The sequence below is a fragment of the Myxine glutinosa genome, chromosome 10 (assembly GCF_964187855.1).
Source record: "Myxine glutinosa chromosome 10, kmMyxGlut1.1, whole genome shotgun sequence".
Classification (NCBI taxonomy): domain Eukaryota; kingdom Metazoa; phylum Chordata; class Myxini; order Myxiniformes; family Myxinidae; genus Myxine; species Myxine glutinosa.
This window is the reverse complement of record NC_136270.1, coordinates 89,253,268-89,277,247: the sequence shown is the minus strand read 5'-3', so window position 1 is coordinate 89,277,247 and position 23,980 is coordinate 89,253,268. Positions and strand designations below refer to the sequence as shown.

Genomic DNA, 23,980 nt, shown 5'->3' with positions numbered 1-23,980 from the left:
CTACACAGCTGACTCCGCACGTGAAAAAGCTGAATGCCTCAACTCTGTGTTTGCCTCTAAATCTTGTGTCCCAAACCCATCCCTCTCTGTACCCACCATACCCAGTCGTACCCTGCTGCTCCTGGACTCCGTGTCCTTTCCTCCTGACAAGGTGGAAAAGTTTCTGTCAACCCTCGACTCTGATTCTGCAACTGGACCCGACGGCATCAGCCCACGGGTCCTAAAATCCTGCTCTGCTGCTCTATCTCACCCTCTCTCTGTTCTCTTCACCCTCTCTTTTGCTCAAGGTCAACTGCCATCTGCTTGGAAATCAGCCAACATCACCGCTTTGCACAAAAAAGGTGCAAAAACAGATCCTAGCAACTACAGACCAATCAGCCTTCTCCCAATTATCAGCAAAGTCATGGAATCCATCATTGCTTCGGATATGAAATCTTTTCTCTTCTCCAATGGCTTGATCTCTGATCATCAATTTGGTTTCAGACCAGGTCACTCTACTCTGGACATGCTGCTTCTGCTGTCTCAACAATGGATGGAGGTCCTCAATGCCAAACAGGAAATTAGAGCTGTCTCCCTCGACATATCACGTGCCTTCGACACGGTCTGGCACCCCGCTCTGCTCACCAAACTCTCCTCCTTTGGTATCCATGGAAATCTCCACGCATGGCTGGCGGACTTCCTCTCTAGTCGTCGTCAACGTGTGGCCCTGAATGGGTTTCTCTCATCTCCTCTTCCTGTTCAGGCTGGAGTTCCCCAAGGCAGTGTTCTGGGCCCTGTGCTTTTTCTGGTCTTCATCAATGATCTCTCTGACTCTCTCGAAAATCCTCTCTATCTCTTTGCTGATGACTCCACTCTCTGCCGCTCCATTCCTCTTCCCTCAGATCGGCAGTCTGCTGCCTCCTCACTCTCTGAAGACCTGGACAAAATCACAGACTGGTCAAACAAGTGGAACATGTCTTTCAATCCTGACAAATCTCACACTCTTACTATGTCTCTCCGAAAAGATCGACTGGACAACCCTCCCATCTACTTTCTCAACAATCCTCTCCAAGAAGTTCTGTCGCTCAAGATTTTGGGTCTCACTATCTGCCATGATCTTTCTTGGGAAAACCACATTTCCAAGCTGGCCTCCAAAGCCAGTCGCCGACTGGGCATCCTCCGTCGTGCGAAGTCCTTCCTCGGCACACCTGAGCTCCTCACCACATACAAGGCTTTCATCAGCAGCTCAATGGAATACTGTTCTCCCCTATGGGCCGGTGCTCCTGCCTCACACCTAGCTCGGCTTCACGCTGTTGAAACCAAAGCTTTCAGAATTATTGGAATCTCCCGCGATGAAGCTATCTCTGAGGGCCTTTCACTCACTCACCGCAGGCAGGTAGGTGGTCTTTCTGTCTTCTACCGACTCCTCTCCGGCCTTGCACCCCCAGCTCTCTCTGTGCTCTGTCCCCCAAATATTCCTACAGGTCGCACAAGATCTGCCAGCAACCCTCTGATGGTTAAACTGCCGAAATCTCGGCTCTCTGCTCACCTTCACTCTTTCATTCCTCTTTTCTCCCGCCTCTGGAACAAACTCCCTCACTCCCTTCAATCCCACTCCTCCCTCCAGGTCTTTAAAACAGCTGTTCACCACCATCTCTTATCTTCCCCCATCCAAAACCTTGATCTTTTCTACCCCCGCTAATTCACCCCAGATCCACCTTGTTTGAAATTCCAACTTCTTTCCTGGAAGTCCTGGCAGTGTCCATATGTTTTATACCTCTCCCACCGCCCCCTTCCCACGCCCCCCCCCCCCAAAGCCCTCGCCCTCTCTCAGATCTCTCGATGTCTCCATGTCTCTCGGTCCCTGCTCTCAAATGTTGTGTTTGTGTCCTTCCCCCTCTCTCCCCATCTTGTCTACCGCTCCCTATGTTATATGTTTTATGTGTCGGTTTGTCTTTCTGTGTGATTAATGTTCGCTCTTTTCACGAGCCTCGATCTTGTATACAAAAAAAAAGAAGAAAAAAAAAGGTCTTTGTCAGCGATGTGACCTCGATCAGGAACTCCCTCAGCTCGATCAGGAACTCCCTCAGCTCAATCAGGAACTCCCTCAGCTCAATCAGGAACTCCCTCAGCTCAATCAGGAACTCCCTCAGCTCCATCAGGAACTCCCTCAGCTCGATCAGGAACTCCATCAGCTCGATCAGGAACTCCCTCAGCTCGATCAAGAACTCCCTCAGCTCGATCAGGAACTCCCTCAGCTCGATCAGGAACTCCCTCAGCTCGATCAGGAACTCCCTCAGCTCGATCAGGAACTCCCTCAGCTCGATCAAGAACTCCCTCAGCTCGATCAGGAACTCCCTCAGCTCGATCAGGAACTCCCTCAGCTCGATCAGGAACTCCATCAGCTCGATCAGGAACTCCCTCAGCTCGATCATTATGTGGATGTTGCTACCCGTGGTAACAGGACGTTGGACAAATGTTACGGTAACATTGAACATGCTTATGTGGCGAAATGTGCTCCTGCGATCGGACGATCAGACCATAAGCTGGTCCATCTCTTACCTACGTACAGACCAAAGGTGAAAATAACACCCGTTCCTTGCAAGACGGTTAATACCAGAAAGGTGGAGGATAACGAACGTTTGAAGGGCTGTTTCCTATGCACAGACTGGGATGTATTTTTTGACTCTTGTGACGACCCTGATGAACTCACTGAGACGATCACAGATTATGTCAAGTTATGTGAGAACCTCGTGGCCACAGAGAGAACCATTCGCGTGTTTCCCAATAACAAACCTTGGGTTACCGCTGAAGTGAAGGCTTGTTTGATGAAGAAGAAGCGTGCATTCCTGAAGAAGGATGACTCCGCCCTCAGGGAGGCGAAGAAAGAACTGCGCTCTGTCATCGGCAACTGCAAACGGTCGCACAAGGATAAGATTGAAGAACAACTACACTACACGATGGTGATGCTCGTAACGCTTGGAGGGGACGCAGGCATATGATGGGCATGAATGAGAGGCTCAAGGATGGTAGATTGCCCATCAATGTTCCTGATTCCAAATTTGTGGATGAATCGAGTGCTTTTTACGCGAGATTTGATGTTCCAGGAAACCGAGTAAAATGTGAAGCTCTCTGTGAGGATCTAGATACTCGAGCGTGTCCCATACCTGTAATTTGTGAACCTGATGTCGTGAGGTGTTTCAGGGGTTGAGTAAAAGGAAGGCTTGTGGTCCAGATGGCATTAAGTCTTGTATTCTGAAAGAGTGCTGTTTAGAACTTAGTAATGTTTTTACTTGATTGTTTCAATTACTTTTGGCTACTCATACTGTTCATATTTGCGAGAAAAAGTCCATCATTATTCCCATGCCAAAAAAGGTTCACCCAAGGTAGCTCAATGATGATACACCTGTTGCCCTTTCCTCCATCTTGTGCGAATGTATGGAGAAATTTATGGAGAAGTTTATAACATCAGATGTAACTCCTAACTGGATCCTTTACAATTTGCATTCAAAGCAAGACGAGGTGTTGAAGATTCCTGGGTCAGTTTACTTAGTCTCATCACAAGTCACCTTGACCAGAATGGAACCCATGTTTGTGTGTTATTTATTTATTTCTCGTCAGCCTTTAACACCATGCAACCATTTACCCTTAAGGTGGAAATTGTTAGCAAATTTAAATACCTGGGTGTAGCGGTTACCGCTGGATGCACACAATCGCCTTGCACCGGCCAGAACACGGCCAGACGCGCCTCTCCCGGGCATGCCCGGACTCACTGTTCCCGGGCACGCCCGGTCTCGTCTTTCCCGGGCATGCCCGCTCTCGCCTTTCCAGGGCTCGCCCAGAGCGTCCGGGCATGCCCGCTATCGCCTTTTCAGGGCTCGCCCAGAGCGTCCGGGCATGCCCGCTATCGCCTTTCCAGGGCTCGCCCAGAGCGTCCGGGCATGCCCGCTATCGCCTTTCCAGGGCTCGTCCAGAGCGCCCGGGCACGCCCAGCCTCGACTTGCCAGGCCGCAGCCAAACACGCCCGGGCAGGTCCAGACTCGCCTTTCCAAGGCTCGCCCTTGACACCCGGGCATGCCCGGTATAGCTTTTGCCGGGCAAACTTCCCGACATAAATGTGTATATATATTGCTGCCCGATAAACGGGCTTGTGAGAATACCTGAGCTGTTTTGTTTCAATAAAGCAACTCGGATGAATTCCGTCTTTGGTCGCGTCAATTCTTTCGACTCGCGTTGGAGCGCAGTTCCTTCATTGGTGACCTACCGACATGGATACGGCAGTGACGCTTAAACTGCCTACCTTCTGGGAGGCTCACGCGGCTGTTTGGTTCGCTCAGGCGGACTCTCAGTTCGCCCTGCGAGGCATCACCGCGGACGACACCCGCTTCCACCATGTTGTGGCGGCGCTCGGTTCCGCCACCGCGGCCCGCGCCTTGAGCCTCCTCGAGCACCCGCCGGCTGCTGACAAATACGACGCGCTGAAGACACTCCTCCTCGACGCTTTCGCCCTCTCACCGGCAGCACGCGCACGGCGCCTGCTCGCTCTGCCCGAGCTCGGCGACACGCGCCCGTCCGAGCGCATGGACTATATGCTCTCGTTGCTCGGTGAGCACTCTCCGGATTTTCTGTTCCGCGAGCTGTTCCTTCGCCAGCTGCCTCACCCGGTACGCCTCGCCCTGGCTGGCACGTTGATCACGGATTCCCGCGCCCTCGCCAGGGAAGCCGATAAGATCTCCTCGGCGGGCCAGCACATCGGCGCGGTTACCTGGAGCCCGACGCCGTCCGAGGCGACGCCCACGACACCCGAGCGCCCTGCGCGGTTGGAGGCCGAACTGCCGGTGCAACTGGCGGCCGCCACGCCGCACCGCCCGCTTCCGGCACGACGGCCGGGGCCTCCACCTGACCGGGCGTGGTGTTATTACCACGCCAGGTTCGGACACAAGGCTCGGACGTGCCGGCCCCCGTGCACTTTCGGCAGGTCGGGAAACGGCCGGGCCGGCGTTCATTCCCAGCCATGAGCGCCGGCCACTCGGGCAACTTGCTGTTTATTCGGGACAAAGCGTCTGGGCGGCGTTTCCTGTGTGACACCGGCGCCCAACTGAGCATCATACCCGCCTCCGAGCAGGACAGGCGGGACGCCGTTTGCGGCCCCTCTTTGGTCGCTGCTAATGGCTCGGCCATACGCACTTTCGGCCCACGCGTCGTCACCCTCTGCTTCGGCAGCCAGCGTTTTCAATGGACTTTTGTGACCGCCTGCGTCCCCATGGCTTTGCTGGGCGCCGACTTCCTCTGCGCACACGGGCTGCTGGTCGACGTCAAACGTCGTCGCCTTGTCAACGCCGAGACCTTCAGCTCCCTGGCGTGCACGATGAGCAGCTCCGCGCCGACCGAACTGGCGTGCGCCCTTCCGGCAGCGAACGAGTTCGCTTGCCTGCTCGCGGAATTCCCGGCCCTCACGCGGCCGACGTTTTCGGCCGTCGCGGTGCGGCACGGGATCGAGCACCACATACCCACTACGGGCCCGCCGGTCTACGCCAGGGCCCGCCTCCTCGACCCGGCCAAGCTCGCCGTGGCGAAGGCCGAGTTCGACGCGTTGGAGCACCTCGGCATCGTGCGGCGCTCCGATAGCGCGTGGGCCTCGCCACTGCACATCGTACCAAAGCCGGGGGGTGGATGGTGCCCGTGTGGCGACTACCGCCGTCTCAACGACGCTACCACCCCCGACAGGTACCCGATCCCGCATATTCAGGACTTTTCCGCCCGTTTGGCGGGACGGGTCATCTTTTCGAAAATTGACCTGATACGGGGCTACCACCAGGTACCTGTCCGGGCGGCCGACGTCCCGAAGACGGCCGTCATCACGCCGTTCGGGCTGTTCGAATTTTTTCGGATGCCGTTTGGCCTCAAGAACGCGGCCCAGGCGTTCCAGCGCTTGATGGACGGCGTGCTGCGCGACCTGCCGTTTCTTTTCGTCTATCTGGACGATATCCTCGTCGCCAGCACGTCCCGCGCCGAGCACCTCCTCCACCTCCGAACACTGTTCGGTCGCCTCAGCGAGCACGGCTTAATTGTCAACCCGGTCAAATGCCACTTCGGCGCGACGACCGTTGACTTTTTGGGCTACCGCATCACCAAGACCGGGGCCGTGCCGCTGCCGACCAAGGTCGAGGCCATCACCACGTTCCCGCGTCCGCGTTCCATCAAGGCCCTCCAAGAGTTCCTCGGCATGGTGAATTTTTATCACCGATTCGTGCCCCGCGCTGCTCAGCTCATGCGGCCCCTTTACGAGGCCCTCCGGGGCAAGCCGGCCAAGCATGACATTGTTTGGTCCGCGGCCATGGACGCGGCCTTCGCCAGCGCCAAACGGGCCCTCGCCGACGCAACGCTGCTGGCTCACCCGGTGCTCAACGCGCCCATCGCCCTCACTACGGACGCCTCCAACTACGCGGTGGGCGCCGTCCATGAGCAATGGGTGGACGGGGTTTGGCAGCCACTCGCTTTTTTCAGCCGGCAACTCCGGCCGAACGAGTTAAACTACAGCACGTTCGACCGCGAGCTGCTCGGGCTATTCCTGGCCGTTCGCCATTTCCGACACCTCCTGGAGGGCCGCCCGTTCACGGCTTTCGTCGACCACAAGCCATTGGTCTACGCAATGGCTAAGGTCACGGAGCCGTGGTCGGCCCGCCAGCAGCGCCACCTCTCCGCCGTGTCGGAGTTCACCACGGACATCCGGCACGTCGCCGGCAAAGACAACGCCGTGGCCGACTGTCTTTCTCGGGCCAGCGCGAACGCGGTCCACCTCGGCGTGGACTTCGCGCTCATGGCGGCCGACCAGACCACCGACGCCTCGGTGCAGGCACTCCGTGCGGCGGACACGGGCCTCCGCCTGGCCGACATTCCCTTCGCGGGCACCGTCCTGCTCTGCGACGTCTCCCAGGGCCAGCCTCGCCCCATCGTGCCCGTTTCCTGGCAGCGCCGCATCTTCGCCTCCATCCACGGCCTTTCTCACCCGGGCCGGAAAGCTTCTCAGAAGCTGGTGTCGGCGCGTTTCGTCTGGCACGGCCTTCGACGAAACATCCGCGACTGGGCCAACGCCTGCACGGCCTGCCAGCGGGTCAAGGTCCACCGCCACACCCAGGCTCCGCTGGCACCTTTCGCCGTGCCTGAACGGCGTTTCGACCACGTCCACGTGGACCTGGTGGGTCCCCTGCCCCCCTCGCGGGGGTTCACCCACCTGCTCACCATGGTGGACAGGACCACCAGGTGGCCGGAGGCCATGCCCCTCGCCTCCACCACCACCGCCGACGTGGCGCAGGCGTTCATCGCCACCTGGGTCGCGCGCTTCGGCGCACCAGCGGACATCTCGTCCGACCGCGGCCCACAGTTCACGTCTGAGCTTTGGTGCGCGGTCGCCCGTTCGTTGGGGGTCACGCTGCACCGCACCACGGCCTACCACCCCCAAGCCAACGGGTTGTGCGAGCGGTTTCACCGCTCCATGAAGGCCGCACTCATGGCCGGCCTTCAGGACGACGGTTGGGCCGACCGGCTGCCGTGGGTCCTTTTGGGCCTTCGCACGGCCCCCAAGGAAGACCTCCAGGCGTCCGCCGCCGAGCTCGTCTACGGCCAGCCGCTCCGCGTCCCGGGCGAATTCGTGCCCGACGCTACCAGTCCCTGGTCCGCCGCTCGCCAGCGCTCGGACCTCCAGGAGGCCGCCCGACGATTTGCCCCCGTGCCGACGTCCCGCCACGGTGGCCCCCAGTCCTACGTCCCCCCGGCGCTTCGCACAGCGGAGTACGTCTTTGTGCGTCATGACGCGCACCGGGGGCCACTCCGGCCGCCGTACGACGGGCCCTTCCGGGTCCTGCGACGGGGCGACAAGTCTTTCATCGTCGACTTCGGCGGCCGGCCGGACCGGATTTCTGTGGACCGCCTCAAACCGGCGCACATGGACGTCGACCGACCACCACGGTTGGCCGTTCCTCCGCGGCGAGGCCGCCCCCCGTCCACAGTTCCCCCCGCTCGACCACCCACCACCACGTCGGACCCCTCCCCACGACCCTCCAGGGGTCGCTTCGGCCGGGTCATCCGGACCCCCCTTAAATTGACCCTGCCGGTGCAGGTCGATTCTGGAGTGGCGTGTGTAGCGGTTACCGCTGGATGCACACAATCGCCTTGCACCGGCCAGAACACGGCCAGACGCGCCTCTCCCGGGCATGCCCGGACTCACTGTTCCCGGGCACGCCCGAACCTCCCGGGCACGTCCGGTCTCGTCTTTCCCGGGCTCGCCCAGAGTGTCCGGGCATGCCCGCTATCGCCTTTTCAGGGCTCGCCCAGAGCGTCCGGGCATGCCCGCTATCGCCTTTCCAGGGCTCGCCCAGAGCGTCCGGGCATGCCCGCTATCGCCTTTCCAGGGCTCGTCCAGAGCGCCCGGGCACGCCCAGCCTCGACTTGCCAGGCCGCAGCCAAACACGCCCGGGCAGGTCCAGACTCGCCTTTCCAAGGCTCGCCCTTGACACCCGGGCATGCCCGGTATAGCTTTTGCCGGGCAAACTTCCCGACATAAATGTGTATATATATTGCTGCCCGATAAACGGGCTTGTGAGAATACCTGAGCTGTTTTGTTTCAATAAAGCAACTCGGACGAATTCCGTCTTTGGTCGCGTCAATTCTTTCGACTCGCGTTGGAGCGCAGTTCCTTCATGGGCACCATTATTGATAACAAGTTAACTTTTGATGGAAATACTGATGCTGTGTACAATAAATCAATGCAAAGATTGTATCTTCTCAGGTTGTTGAATTCATTTGGTGTTGGCTCTCGTGTGATGCGAATGTTGACAAATTCCTCACTGATCAGTGTTTTGTCATTTAATTTGATTTCCTGGTACAGTTATCTTAATGTGTATGTGTGTGTGTATGTGTGTGTGTGTGTGTGTGTGTGTGTGTATATATGTGTGTGTATATATGTGTGTATATATGTGTGTGTATATATATATGTGTGTGTAAATATATGTGTGTGTGTGTGTGTGTGTGTATATATATATATATGTGTGTGTGTGTATGTATGTGTGTGTGTGTGTGTGTGTGTGTGTGGTGTGTGTGTGTGTGTGTGTGTGTGTTAGCACATCAGGATGAGAATCAGAACATCGAAAATCAAACACACATCGAGATTGTACTTGTAGTGACGTCAGAATTTAATATTCGTTTAATCCCACCCGGTTATTCTTCCACCATTTAACGACGATCCCTAATGGGGTTAATCGGGAAGAAAAATAATTAGCCGAGTTCACTTTTAGTTTTCGTGAAGATCACCTCGACTCGATTTAGACTTCACGGCTTGGAAAACAAACAAACAGTTGGAAGCCATCTGTAAGAAAAGCTTTCGGAAAACGTACATTCAGATTACTGGCTCAAGGCAAGCTCATCCTGAGAGAAGTTGTCGGTAAGTTTTCGGAAAAGTGACGCCATGATAGCGCCGCCAATTTAACAAGGCCGCATTCATTGGCTATTTGACCAGCCAATCACTTAATCTGTAACTAGTTTTGCAAACATGTTATATTTATGCAGCTTGTTCTAACGTCATGATGCTATATTTTATTTAAATGTTTTGTCTGACACCTTTTATTTTTTGTGAATACAAACATTTTATGTTGTTGAATGTTTGTTTCACTCACGATCTTTTTGGACGGTGTATTGGTAGCGATTTTACAATTGGCGTACAAGGGTAGTTTTACACCTTTTTCATCAGTCATACATATGGCGCGTCATGTTAAAAATTGATATTTTAAAATATATTATGATTTATGAGCATATGAAATGAGATGAGGCACATCAAAGTGATATGCACAGTGATAAATTAAATTAATAGCAACGCAGACACGATGTGCCAAATGGCTTCATTTTTATTCGTCCATTATGGGTTTTCTTTTGCAGTATATCCCCATTTGTATTATTTAGCCTTATTTATTCTCCAAAAGGTAAAGCAACATAATGACGTCATCCTCACGGAAGAGGCGGCTTTTGTTTTTTTCGCTTTCCAGTTGTATACAGTATCGTTGGTGCTGGTAGAATCGTGAGGAAACATCGACGGATTTTCACTTTACAATTTCATGATAACAACGGTTTGTATAATTTAATTGCCTAATTTTCATGGAGGTTTTGTACTTTTTAATAATAATATGCCGAACTTGCCCAAATTCCCGTGAACGTCGTGAGAAAAAAGTAAATTGGGGTGTGTTCTATTCATTAATACAATAATAGCAACCACGTTGTAGAGCGTCCGCCAAGTGTTTTAGTTCCACAGAATCAGAAATTAATGTTTGGTTTAATGAATAGATATGGCTTCACTTAACACTTAATCGTTTTTCTCTTCTATAAACATGTTGAAACGACGATTTTAACGCTTTTTTTGGTGTCCCTGTTCGCTCTATTGGCCCCGCCCCAAAAACCAGGGACGTGATTACGTAATATGTCACGTGACCCACAACGAATGCTGGCAATGTTTGCTGCAAGATATGTTTTTGTGTAACGTACATACGCTCTGATAAGGTACTGAGAATGCCATATGGATGTATTGTTGCTGGTTGTAGCAATGCAACCAACGATGGTGTGAATAGACATGTTTTCCCACAAGATGCAGCTGTAAGGAAAATATGGACAGCCAAAGTAAAACTGACCAGAGGAAAGTGACATGGTGATGGCCCAACTGCTTTAAGCGACATTTGCAGCACCAAGTTTGAAGATAATTCATACGACACAGGCCAGTTTTCCCAGTTTGGGATGAGAAAATTGAAGGGATTAAAAGCAGACGTGGTTGGAGTGTATTGTCCAAGTGTTACAGGGGGGTGGGGGTGTATGTCCAAGTGTTACAGGGGGTGGGGGTGTTGTCCAAATGTTACAGGGGGTGGGGGTGTATATCCAAGTGTTACAGGGGATGGGGGTGTATGTCCAAGTGTTACAGGGGGTGGGGGTGTATGTCCAAGTGTTACAGGGGATGGGGGTGTGTCCACGTGTTACAGGGGTGGAGGTGTATGTCCAAGTGTTACAGTGGGGTGGGGGTGTATGCCCAAGTGTTACAGAGTGTTACGGGGGTGAGGTATATGTTAAAGCGTTACAGGTGTGTGTGTGTGTGTGTGTGTGTGTGTGTGTGTGTGTGTGTGTGTGTGTGTGTGTGTGTGTGTGTGTGTGTGTGTGTGTGTGTGTGTGTGTGTGTGGAGGGGGGGGGGGCGGTTATATTGAAGCGTTATGGGGTGTTACATGGGGGAGGTGGAGGAGGGTTGTTTCCAGTGCTGTTATGTAACGCTAATTATTCAATAAATGACAACTTTGTTCCAGGTACCCTTTATTTAAAGACGAATGGATTTAATGATACACTTATTCAATACATTAATGATAAAATATAATTGCTTCAATCATTGTTTTTGTAACACAAAGACACTTAATCTCATTTGTAAATGAAAGCAATTGAACATATTTAGAATTGAATCAGTGTTAATCAACCTGTTGTACATTGCTCACTCAGGACATGCACATGTACATTGTGAGGATAGTCCCTTCCAGTATGGCAATAAGCATCTCTACGTCTAGTATCGTACTGTACCTCCAGATACGAGTTTGTTCTAATCTCTTAGGTGATTCTTAAGCCTGGTGTTGGCTTAGCGGTTAGGGTGCTGGCTTGGGATCCCAGGATCCTGAGTTTGAATCCCAGTCGATCGCTGAATTAACGCCAGGGGGGTTGACTCGGCCTGTCATCTTTCCGAGGTCGGCAAATTGAGTACCAGCTTGCTGGGATGAATGATTCCAGTGTATACCCCGACCTAGAATAGGCACACCATCTCCCTGTGCATCATAAGAGGCGATTAAAGGTTGGCATCAGGAAGGGCATCCGGCCATAAAAGCATTGCCTCAAAAAGGGAACCATGAGGTCTTGGAGACTGCAAGGCTCCTGGACTCTGTGTCCTTCTCTCCTGACAAGGTGGAGAAGTTTTTGTCAAACCTCGACTCTGATTCTGCAACTGCACCAGATGGCATCAGCCCACGGGTCCTAAAATCTTGCTCTGCCGCTCTTTCACACCCTTTCTGTTCTCTTCACCTTCTCTTTTGCTCAAGGTCATCTGCCATCAGCTTGGAAATCGGCCAACATCACCGCTTTACACAAAAAAGGTGCAAAAACAGATCCTTTGAACTACAGACCAATCAGCCTGCTCCCAATTATCAGCAAAGTCATGGAATCCATCATTACTTCGGATATCAAATCCTTCCTCTTCTCCAATAGCTTGATCTCGGATCATCAATTTGGATTCAGACCAGGTCATTCTACTCTGGACATGCTGCTTCTGCTGTCTCAAAAATGGATGGAGGTCCTCAATGCCAAACAGGAAATCAGGGTTGTCTCCCTTGACATATCACGTGCCTTCGATATGGTCTGGCACCCAGCTCTGCTCACCAAACTCTCCTCCTTTGGTATCCATGGAAATCTCCACACATGGCTTGCAGACTTCCTCTCCTGTCATAATCAACGTGTGGCCCTGAATGGGTTTCTCTCATCTCCCCTTCCTGTTCAGACTGGAGTTCCTGCAGGCAGTGTTCTGGCCCCTGTACCTTTTCTGGTCTTCATCAATGATCTCTCTGACTCTCTGGAAAACCCTCTCTATCTATTTGCTGATGACTCCACTTTCTGCCGCTCCATTCCTTATCCCTCAGATCGGCAGTCTGCAGCCTCCTCACTCTCTGCAGACCTTGACAAAATCACAGACTGGTAAAACTCTCACACTCTTACTATGTCTCTCCGAAAAGACTGTCTGGACAACCCTCCCATCTACTTTATCAACAATCCTCTCCAAGAAGTTCTGTCACTCAAGCTTTTGGGTCTCACTATCTGCCATGATCTTTCCTGGGAAAACCACATTTCCATGCTGGCCTCCAAAGCCAGTTCGCCGACTGGGCATCCTCCATCGTGCAAAGTCCTTCCTTGGCACACCTGAGCTCCTCACCACATACAACGCTTTCATCCGCAGCTCAATGGAGTACTGCTCTCCCCTCTGGGCCGGTGCTCCTGCCTCACACCTAGCGCGGCTTCACGCTGTTGAAACCAAAGCTTTCAGAATCATTGGATTCTCCCGCGATGAAGCTAACTCTGAGGGCCTTTCACTCACTCACCGGAGGCAGGTTGGTGGACGTTGTGTCTTCTACCGACTACCTCTCCCAGCTCTGTCTGTGCTCTGCCCCCCAAATATTCCTACAGGTCGCACAAGATCTGCCAGTAACCCTCTTATGGTTAAACTGCCAAAATCAAGACTCTCTGCTCAACTTCGCTCTTTCATTCCTCATTTCTCCCGCCTCTGGAACAAACTCCCTCACTTTCTTCAATCCCACTCCTCCCTCCACGTCTTTAAAACAGCTGTTCACCACCATCTCTTATATTCCCCCATCCAAAACCTTTATCTTTTCTACCCCTGTTAATTTCACCGCAGATCCACCTTTCTGAAATACCGACTTCTTATATCTCCCGATGTCCCTGTTTTCTACTGTTATACTTGTGTGCTGCCTCTCTCCCCATTTTGTCTCCCGCTCCCTTTATTGTATGTTTTTTTATGTGTCCGTTTGTTTTTTTGTGATTAATGTTAGCTCTTATACGAGCCTCGATCTAGTATACAACAAAAAGGCTAACCCCTGCTCTTCTAGCGGGGGGGAAAAATGCTGCTTCTGCTGTCTTAATCAAAACGATGAAAACGATCTTACGAATTAAAACGATCATTCATTCATTCATTTTTAGGTGATTCTTCACCACTGAGAGATGTGGCCAAAAACGACATATAACATATCATCACGTTTTGGACGGATTACGAAAAGACTTGCAGACCAGTTGGTTTGGTGACAAGAACAAGCCAATGAGCTTTTGGATCAGGTCTAGATCCAGATCTGACCTATCAGTGGGATACAAAACGTAAACTGTTCAGCCTGCCGGAGATATGCGCTCTACCAAGTGATGTTATAATTGCTACACAATTACAGAGAAGTGTTACATCAAAATACCACTAAACTCCACATTTACCATGCTCCAGTTCTATGATTTACTACTTTGGCATTGCTGTATCTTTCTTCGACGTTGTCCCGATTGTTGAACCCGAGGGTATTCCATGCAAAATGCCATCCCCAATGTCCACTTCGGGTTCATACATGTACGTTCTTGACAACATCTTCGACATCATGATTTTGACTGTCGTCGTAATCTGAAGATTCTTGATCAGAAAATTCTTTATCATTCACTTTCTGACAAGTCTGAAGCGAGTTGTGCGACCATTATCCTTTGTGGACTGAGACAATCGTTCCGTCGATGATGTCACACAGATGACGTAATGACCATGCAGTTTTATGGAATTTTTAGAGGTGGTACCTGTCAGATTGGCCTTCTTTTTTTTTTAACTCTAACAACTCAAAAAATTATTGGAATTAAAAACCACGTTCAATTCTTTGTTTATTACTTAAAAATCAATATCATTGTGTCAAAAACAAAATTGTGATTCTGTGGACTTTTAAACACTCAAGCAAGCACTCCAACGAAATGGTTGTTGCCCCACAACACAATTCAGGGGCCAAACCTTCCCCATTTTTCCCTGCTTCCTGGATTCGTCAGGGCAGTGCGGTCATGTCAGAGTGCCGATCTGTCCCCATGGAGCGGCCCTTTCTCTCTTGTCTCTTGTCTCTTGTCTCTTTTCTCTCTCTCTCTCTCTCTCTCTCTCTCTCTCTCTCTCTCTCTCTCTCTCTCTCTGTCTCTGTCTCTGTCTCTGTCTCTGTCTCTGTCTCTCTCTTTGTCTCCCTCTCTTCTCTCCCTCTTTCTCTCTCTCCCTCTCTTACTCTGTTGTGGCCCTGACTTCCTGAAGGCAGGGACACACCATCCTGGATGTAGGGGATATCTGGATCGCTCCTGCGAGATCGATCGGCTGTGTCCGTGCTGTGGGCTTGTTTGAGAGAACTCTCCAGAGTGAGAGAACTCTGAAAGCGCTGCATATAAAAAATTGAGACATGGGTCATTGCAAAAAACTCTCCATGTGGAATAAAATATGTTAATGATGATGTCATAGGTGCCTCCATTATGACGTCATAATTCGACGAGCACAAAACTTCATCCGATCAAGATAAAATTTATTGAGCATCATCTAGGGATAAATTGGTTGAGAAAAAAATAATGACGACGTCATCGGTCACGTGGTTCGGCCGCCATATCTGTTTTAACACAAAAGCCTTAAAAACCACTGAAAAACATCCTGGCGAGGGTCTGCAATCTCTGATTGCTCTTTCTATTTGGTAATGGAACACATCCTTGTGCTGTTTCCCAGTATGTGATCATCCATGTACATTGAGACAAACCGATTATTACGTACTCCTCCCCAAACCCCGGTCAGGGTGTACCTCCGAGCCCCGAGAGGAGTCACGGCAGAAAGATGTGTTATTCTGTATGTCAAAGATCAATGGTGAAACCACACCAATTGTTACCAACAAACAAGTATTGTATTAAGATCACACAAGAATAGCAGTACAAAAAACAATAGTAATCAATTGTACAACAAATATATCATTCCTATGATGCATTCCTATGATGCGGAAACTGCAACCAGTTTCGTAGAATGTAACTCGCTGTGCTCCAAGTGAGCGAAAAAAGAACATCCCCAATGTCTCTGTCCCGGCTTCAAGCCAAAGTTGGTTCCGGCTTCAAGCCAAAGTCGATCCACTCCAGTGATCGTCAGAACGATGTCGTATCGAGACCAGAATCCCATTGGGTTGACAGTCACACTGCCAAAGATGGGCAAAGGTGTCCTCAAGAGGCGACTGGGAAATCACACCTTCGGGTATGGACGTTCAACGGCTCCCAATCGACGAACCGCAAATTAAACTTCGGGTATGGATGTTCAACGGCTCAGACGGTAAGCCGCAAATTCCCACTCAAAATCTACGTTACACACACACACCAGATTAACGTCTGGATGGTTGTGAAAATGTTTGAGGCGAGGTGAAGAGCCTGGAGCGATCCGAAATCGGCACGAGGCAAAATGGCCAACGGCCCGTACTCGAGACGTAACGGCACTCAAATGATTCTCTTCGGAATCAACCGCAAAACCTGACATGCAGGTTTATCTGTCACAGCGATAACAACTCTGTCGCAGGAATCCCTTTCCCAGGAAACCCCAAAGTTCGCTAGTGACCCCCGTTCGCTAGCGTTTTCTCAAAACCTCAACGCAGCTCGGTTTCTTCCACCTTACTTGCTCCGCCTCTTCTTCCTCTTCTTCCTCTTCGTCTTTGTCCGGGTCCGGTTTCTTTTAAAACATTAACTTTTTTTACCTTTTGAAAATAGTAATCTGTATTTCACTTAAACGACAACAATAATAGTACATGCAACCAAAAATGTTTACAGTGGATGAGAACCACAACAACAGAAGTGACGAATCCATAACACTTCCCCCCCCTCAAGAAATAAAGTTTGAACATAGTGAAAACTTTCTTTGCATGCAAAAACTCTTTTAACAAACAAAAGTAAAACTCACACCCAAATTATCAATTCACGTGAGCAACAATAATTAATATTCCCCAAAATAAAGCAACAAAACTTCCAACAACCTACAGGAATTTCCAAAGTTAGTTCACTCTGGATAAAGCATCAGCAACGACATTGTCCCTGCCCTTTACATGCTCAATTTCCAAGTTGAACTCCTGCAAAGCCAAACTCCATCTCATCAACCTCTGATTTTTCTTTTTTTCATTTTTTGAATGAAGGTTAAGGGGTTGTGATCAGTGAATCCAAAGCAAAGCAAATCTATAGCACTTTTTGAAGGAGGCCGAGCTGAGAGCCAGGTTTCATGGTGGTTTTGGGTGGTGAGGCCTGGAAGTATTCACTGCATGGATGCATTTAGGAACGTGGAGTTCACGCGTTAATCCGTGTAGGAATCTTGGCTCGGCTGCTCCTGAGCACTCAGTGCTTCCAACTCTTCTCTTGATCATAAAAATCATAATCACGGTTGTAGAGTCGGGTGCTGTAGTCACGTGAGTAGCGGTCCCCATCTCGGCTACCACCGTAATAGTCATCCCGTCGAGAGTTGCCAAAACTGCGCTGCTGCTGCTGGGAGCCTCCGTAGTAATCACGACTGCAGCCGCCACCAAAACTACTACTCCCACCCCGGGAGCCATAGCCACCCCTGAAACTACCTCCATGTTTTCCTCCTCTGTAGCCCCCTCGACGCCCATGGCCTGCCTTCTCTACTGTTATGGTCCGACCATCCAAATCCTTGCCATTCAAATCCTTTTCTGCATCTTTGGCATCCTTTGTGTTTTCAAACGTGACAAAGCCAAACCCTCTCGACTTTTGCGTCTCCCTGTCTTTTATCAGCAGCACTTCCAAGAGTGGTCCATATTTGCCAAAGACAGAGTCAAGAACATCTTCACTTGTGTCAAAGTTCAGTCCACCTACAAAGAGCTTGCCAACATTGCCTCCATCCATGACTTGTGTGTGCTGACACTTAGTTTCAGGGTACTCGACAAGAAGTGCCTGTGCAAAGCGTGACGTCAGTACCTTCTCCTTCTCTTCAGAGCGCTTCCTACCCATAGCACGAGTCACTGCACAGGATGGAAAGATACCCGGAATCTCCTACTCTAACTGTGCAATGTTATTTTCCATACTAGGCTGTTCAACAAACATCGGGTTACCAGAAACTCGACCACCGGCCAAATCATTTCCGATAACAAAAGAGATTCCCTTTACAGGAAGAGTGGCTTGTAAACCTACGGTGACCGGTCCTGACACCAAATCAGACTTTAAATGGATGACATGAAGAGGAGCTTTAACATAGCCACCAACGCCCTGTAAAAGAACACTAACACCAGTTGCCGTCTTCTCTGACAATGGCAAAATGCCCTCAAGCATCAAAGATTGATGTGCTCCTGTGTCCTTCAATACCCTAACAGGTCTCTGGTTCGTTAAGTCCCCATCCAGTGACACAAACCCCTCTGAAATAAAAGGTTTGTAACCCTCTTGAACAAGGTCGTTCTGTGATGCCGTAACTTTGGCACGGGAAACTTCACAAGGCACTGTCCTCAAAGGACGATTTCTCGCATTTGCCAATGCATTCGGAGTTGCACTAGTTTGACTCCGCTCCTGATTTTTCCTTTTCAGGGCGTAACATTGGGACATCAAATGTCCAGGTTTCTTGCAAAAAGCGCAAGCAGGCCCGGAGGAAAAACTCGTGGTCTGCCTCGGGCCCCCCGGAAGATAAGTCTGTCTTGGAACCGCAGTCTTCTGATCCCTAAAAGTCGCGGTATCCGATTTGTCCCCATAGTCCTCTCTAGGCCGCCTCCATGAAAATTTGTTCTCCGAACCTGATTTACCATAACTCCCCTGACTAACTCTAGGCGGGAAGTTAGGTTTGTGGAACCCCATCCTGTGTGTCAAGGCATCTAGTCATCTGCCACGGTTGCTGCCTCATACAACTCTGGTACTTTCTTTTCATCCAGGTGTACTTTAATGTCCACGTGGCCCCACTGTTTGAATTCCTCCACCAAGATCAATTGTCGTAACAGGTTGAAGTCTTTCCCAATCTCCTTCGAGTCACACCACCTATCAAACATGGTTTCCTTTATTCTGGCAAAGTCCACATGGGTCTCACTCTCCCTCTTCCTGGCATTCCTGAATTTTTGTCGGTAAGCTTCAGGGACCAATTCATAGGCTTTGAGAATGGCTTTCTTCACTTTCTCATAATCTGCACATTGGTCAATCGGTAAAGCCGAATAGATATCTTGAGCTTTACCCACAAAAACACTTTGCACTAACATAGTCCAGGACCCCACAGGCCATTTTAACATTTGAATAACTTTCTCAAAGTGTAATAAAAACTTGGCTACCTCCTTTTCATTGAAGGGTGGAACCAGCCTCACATGCCTACCAACATCCCAAGAGTTCTCACTAGTTGTCGAACTAGCCAGCATGGATACTAATTCTCTATGTGTCCCTCCATCTCCATCTCCAAGTTAAAATATTTGGCCAATATCATGAGTTCCGATCTTTTTAACGCCTAGAACTGTGCCTCATTAGGGGACGCCGCAAACTTTTCTGCGTCAAACACCATGGTGACTATCAGTTAGCACCTGTTAACCTTCACACAAAAAATTGCAAATTAAATTTTTTTTATTTTTGGGAATGTTAGAAAAATTCCAAATTTGGGAATTTTGGGAATGTTCGGGAATTCGATCCCGGACGAGTTTTAGGGAATTTAATCCCGGTCGAGTTTTTAGGGAATTTGATCCTGGACGAGGATGTTAGGGAATTTAATCCCGGACGGGGAGCCCCCAATTTCTATTACGTGCTCCTCCCCAAACCCTGGTCAGGGTGTACCTCCGAGCCCCGAGAGGAGTCACGGCAGAAAGATGTGTTATTCTGTATGTCAAAGATCAATGGTGAAACTACACCAATTGTTACCAACAAACAAATATTGTATTAAGATCACACAAGAATAACAGTACAAAAAACAATAGTAATCAATTGTACAACAAATATATAATTCCTATGATGGTACCATCAGTTTCGTACAATGTAACTCACTGTGCTCCAAGTGAGCGAAAAAAGAACATCCCCAATGTCTCTGTCCCGGCTTCAAGCCAAAGTTGGTTCCGGCTTCAAGCCAAAGTCGATCCACTCCAGTGATCGTCAGAACGATGTCGTATCGAGACCAGAATCCCGTTGGGTTGACAGTCACACTGCCAAAGATGGGCAAAGGTGTCCTCAAGAGGTGACTGGGAAATCACACCTTCGGGTGTGGACGTTCAACGGCTCACAGACGGCGAGCCGCAAATTCCCACTCAAAATCCACGTTACACACACACACCAGATTAACGTCTGGATGGTTGTGAAAATGGTTGAAGCGAGGTGAAGAGCCTGGAGCGATCCGAAATCGGCACGAGGCAAAATGGCCAACGGCCCGCACTCGAGACGTAACGGCACTCGTATGATTCTCTTCGGAATCGACCGCAAAACCTGACACGCACGTTTATCTGTCACAGTGATAACAACTCTGTCACAGGAAGCCCTTTCCCAGGAAACCCCGAAGTTCGCTAGTGACCCCCGTTCGCTAACGATTTCTCAAAACCTCAACGCAGCTTGGTTTCTTCCACCGTACTCGCTCCGCCTCTTCTTCCTCGTCTTCGTCCGGTTCCGGTTTCTTTTAAAACATTAACTTTTTTTAACCTTTTGAAAATAGTAATCTCTATTTCACTTAAACGACAATAATAGTACATGCAACCAAAAATGTTTACAGTGGATGAGAACCATAACAACAGAAGTGACGAATCCGTAACACCGATGTAGTTTGACATTTTCTGAAGTGTTTTTTTCTTCTTCCAGGTTCATGTGTAATCACCCACATGGGAGGAGTTCTCACTTCTTTGGCTCGAAAACGTGAGCCTGGGAATGAGAGAACGAGCCTGGGAAAGAGAAAGAGAAATAGAGGACCTCACGGCTGCGAGCTGTTTTGCAAACGGCGACGAGAGGAGGAGGAAGAAGAACCCTTGTATCAACATCCCCTACAGAAGCGTCCGTGTAGCACTTCTGCTTACATCTACAAGCGCTTGTTTGAGCAAGGCCATGCCAGTGACGTGTCACTCATTGCCATGGGACGTACATGGCACCTCCATCGCTTTTATCTGTCACAAGCTGGATACTTTTCCAGCATGTTCTCGGGGTCCTGGAAAGAATCGGATATGCAAGAAATACAAATGGACGTGCCAGACCCTACAGTGGATGCCGATGCCCTGGATCTTGCCTTTGGGTCATTGTACCAGGATGAGTGTGCCCTTTCACTGCCATGCGTGGTGTCGTGCCTTGCAGCGGCTTCTCTCATTCAAGCGGATGGACTCCTTGGGCAATGTGTTGACTTGATGCTGTCATCAGTGACGGCCGAAACGGTATGTCGATATCACACTGCCGCCATGCGCTATGGGCAGGAGGAAATAGTAATGAAATGTCATGAATGGCTGCAGAGAAACCTCCTGGTTGAATGGAATGTGCAGCTCCTTAAAGAGCTTGATGCTCAGCTTCTAGCCGCTGTGGTGGCTTCTGCAGACCTTGTTGTCATCCAAGTGGAAATGGACATTTATACACTTTTGAAAAGATGGCTGTTTTTGCAGTTGCAGCCAGATCATGTGTGGAGTGATGTTGGTGACCTTGAACTTGACACTGAAGAGTGGCTAAAAAAGGAAAAGCACAATCTCTCTCCTGGTTGCTCACTTCTCTCTTCCTCTCGAGTAAGTCCGCATCTCGCTACACCTTTTCAAGGCTTGCGTCGCTGGGCACTTGCCAATGACGGTTCTCAGCTCTCAAGCCTGCTCGCTGACCGCATCTTGCCACCTCACAATATTTGGGAGATTTGCAATGAGCAATGGTTGTGCCTCCTCAATCTCGAGCGAGAGCGTCGCATACGCAATGTTACATGGGATAATTTTGCTCCGTGGAGCGTGCGCTGTGGACGCAAGATCAACCACAACTTCCTGCATCGCTGGAGATGGACGGGCTTTCATTTTGGCCTCGATATTTTGCTTACTTTCTCATCTCAAGCCATAACTTTGCACCGAAACCTGCAACCTTATGCACCTTTTCCTCTAGTCAGCATGGCACCCTCCTTCCCAATCGCTTTCCGCTTGCGGGTCTTCATTACAGACCAAGCCGGTGGGCTAAAGCTGCTGAAAGGCACTGGCGTGCAGATTATTGAATTAGAGAGAGAGAAGGAAGAAGTTGTGTTGATATTGGATGACTGCCACTTAACGTTTCCTCTCTACATTTCGTGCAACTTTCTGTTTGTGGAACCTCCACAGCACTCGAGAGACAACTGGTGGGACAAGTCAAAAGATGGAGAGAAAGACACTGCATGACTGGCGTGATATCCGGGGAAGCTTTGGTATACAGTACTGTATGTTGGTGCTCAGGGCAGTTTATTAACAATTCCTTAACTGGAGCAACTGGTCAATGAGCTTCTCTATGGCAGTAATGATATGACTGCTGCCCAAGTAACTTTAACAGACGAATTACATCTGTTTTCATATTCCATGTTTCAGTAAGGTAAGCCTTTTGCCTGAATCGTTAGATTTCCATTCCTAGGATGCAGGGGTCTCCATCATCCAACTTGCAGGAAATATTGACAAACATTCGAGCAAGATCAGTGTCGAAGATAAAGGTCACTTTTGAAACATTTTTCATTTTGTATGTTGTCCAATGAAAGATCAAGCTAATTGGAGAGCTCCAAAATGGTACCTGACCATGTCACCTAGGAACTAAACTATAGCACATTGGAATTTGCCTGGGGTCAAAGTTGGGACATATTTTCGTGACTACATCTCAGGAACATGCTGCCCAATTGGCCTAAAATTTGGGTCATGATTGACTGCCTTGCATATTAATCTACTCAGCAATTTTCATCGAAATGAAAGTGGGGCATGTAAATTTCCCCCCCCCATCTTGATTGACTTGGCATGGAATTATCCGTTACCAAAATCGTTTGAATAAAATGCCATTAATTTATATTAATTAAAATGTTTTGTTATTTCTTGCCATATATATGCTGAAGTGTGCAACTGAAGTTATTGAAATCTTGCCTTGTAGTTTATTATTATTATTATTATTTTTGTATACAAAGTGGAGGCTCGTGTAAGAGCTAACACATTAAACATAAAAAACATGAATGGACACACAAAACATATGAAAAATCACTCAGAGCGACACTTGGCAAAACAGAACAAAGTAGAATGTCATGCAGTAGAGCATCCTTTTGACCTCAAAAATAATTAGTGGTTGAATTCAGTGACCTGATATGCAAATCGTCTTTAAATATTAAGTTAATTGGATGAAAATTGACAATTTTAGAAATTTGGCCTGTGTTGACCTTTTGGCCTATATCGGCTTCAAAAATATTTGGTGGTTGGTTTCAGTAAGCTGGTATGAAAATCCTTTTCAAATTTCAAGTCAATCGGATGAAAATTGAGGATTTTAGAAATATGGAAAAAGTGGTTGACCTTTGGCCTATGTTGACTTTATGACCTATGTTGATCTCAAAAATATTTGGTGGTTTGTTTCAGTAAGCTGATATGAAAATCCTATTCAAATTTCAAGTCAATCGGATATAAATTGAGGAATTTAGAAATTTGAAAATAAGTGGTTGACCTTTGGCCTATGTTGACTTTATGACCTATGTTGATCTCAAAAATAGATGGTGGTTGAATTCAGTGAGCTGATATGAAAATCCTACTCAAATTTCAAGTCAATTTGGTGCTGTCTTTCCCTCGCGGTCCCCCTGTGCAGGTTTCCCTCACGGTCCTCCTGTGCTGTCTTTCCCTCGTGGTCCCCCTGTGCTGTCTTTCCCTCGCGGTCCCCCTGTGCTGTCTTTCCCTCGCGGTCCCCCTGTACTGTCTTTCCCTCGCGGTCCCCCTGTGCTGTCTTTCCCTCACGGTCCCCCTGTGCTGTCTTTCCCTCGCGGTCCCCCTGTACTGTCTTTCCCTCGCGGTCCCCCTGTGCTGTCTTTCCCTCACGGTCCCCCTGTGCTGTCTTTCCCTCGCGGTCCCCCTGTGCTGTCTTTCCTTCACGGTCCCCCTGTGCTGTCTTTCCCTCGTGGTCCCCCTGTGCTGTCTTTCCCTCGCGGTCCCCCTGTGCTGTCTTTCCCTCACGGTCCCCCTGTGCTGTCTTTCCCTCGGGGTCCCCCTGTGCTGTCTTTCCCTCGCGGTCCCCCTGTGCTGTCTTTCCCTCGCGGTCCCCCTGTGCTGTCTTTCCCTCACGGTCCCCCTGTGCTGTCTTTCCCTCGCGGTCCCCCTGTGCTGTCTTTCCCTCACGGTCCCCCTGTGCTGTCTTTCCCTCACGGTCCCCCTGTGCTGTCTTTCCCTCACGGTCCCCCTGTGCTGTCTTTCCCTCACGGTCCCCCTGTGCTGTCTTTCCCTCGCGGTCCCCCTGTGCTGTCTTTCCCTCGCGGTCCCCCTGTGCTGT

General features: G+C 49.8%; 1 protein-coding gene across 1 annotated transcript; it reads left to right on the top strand.

Moving 5' to 3' along the window:
- The first annotated feature begins 9,821 nt into the window (after positions 1 to 9,821).
- Positions 9,822 to 22,663, top strand: LOC137433998 (germ cell-less protein-like 1). Its single transcript, XM_068126573.2, has 2 exons — positions 9,822 to 10,097; positions 20,360 to 22,663. The coding sequence occupies exon 2, from the start codon at positions 20,380 to 20,382 to the stop codon at positions 21,880 to 21,882; it is 1,503 nt and encodes a 500-aa protein (XP_067982674.1). The 5' UTR covers positions 9,822 to 10,097; positions 20,360 to 20,379; the 3' UTR covers positions 21,883 to 22,663.
- The last annotated feature ends 1,317 nt before the right edge of the window (positions 22,664 to 23,980 follow it).

Coding starts and splice junctions, on each gene's coding strand:
- LOC137433998 (XM_068126573.2), top strand. CDS start 20,380: ATGGGAGGAGTTCTCACTTCTTTGGCTCGAAAACGTGAGCCTGGGAAT.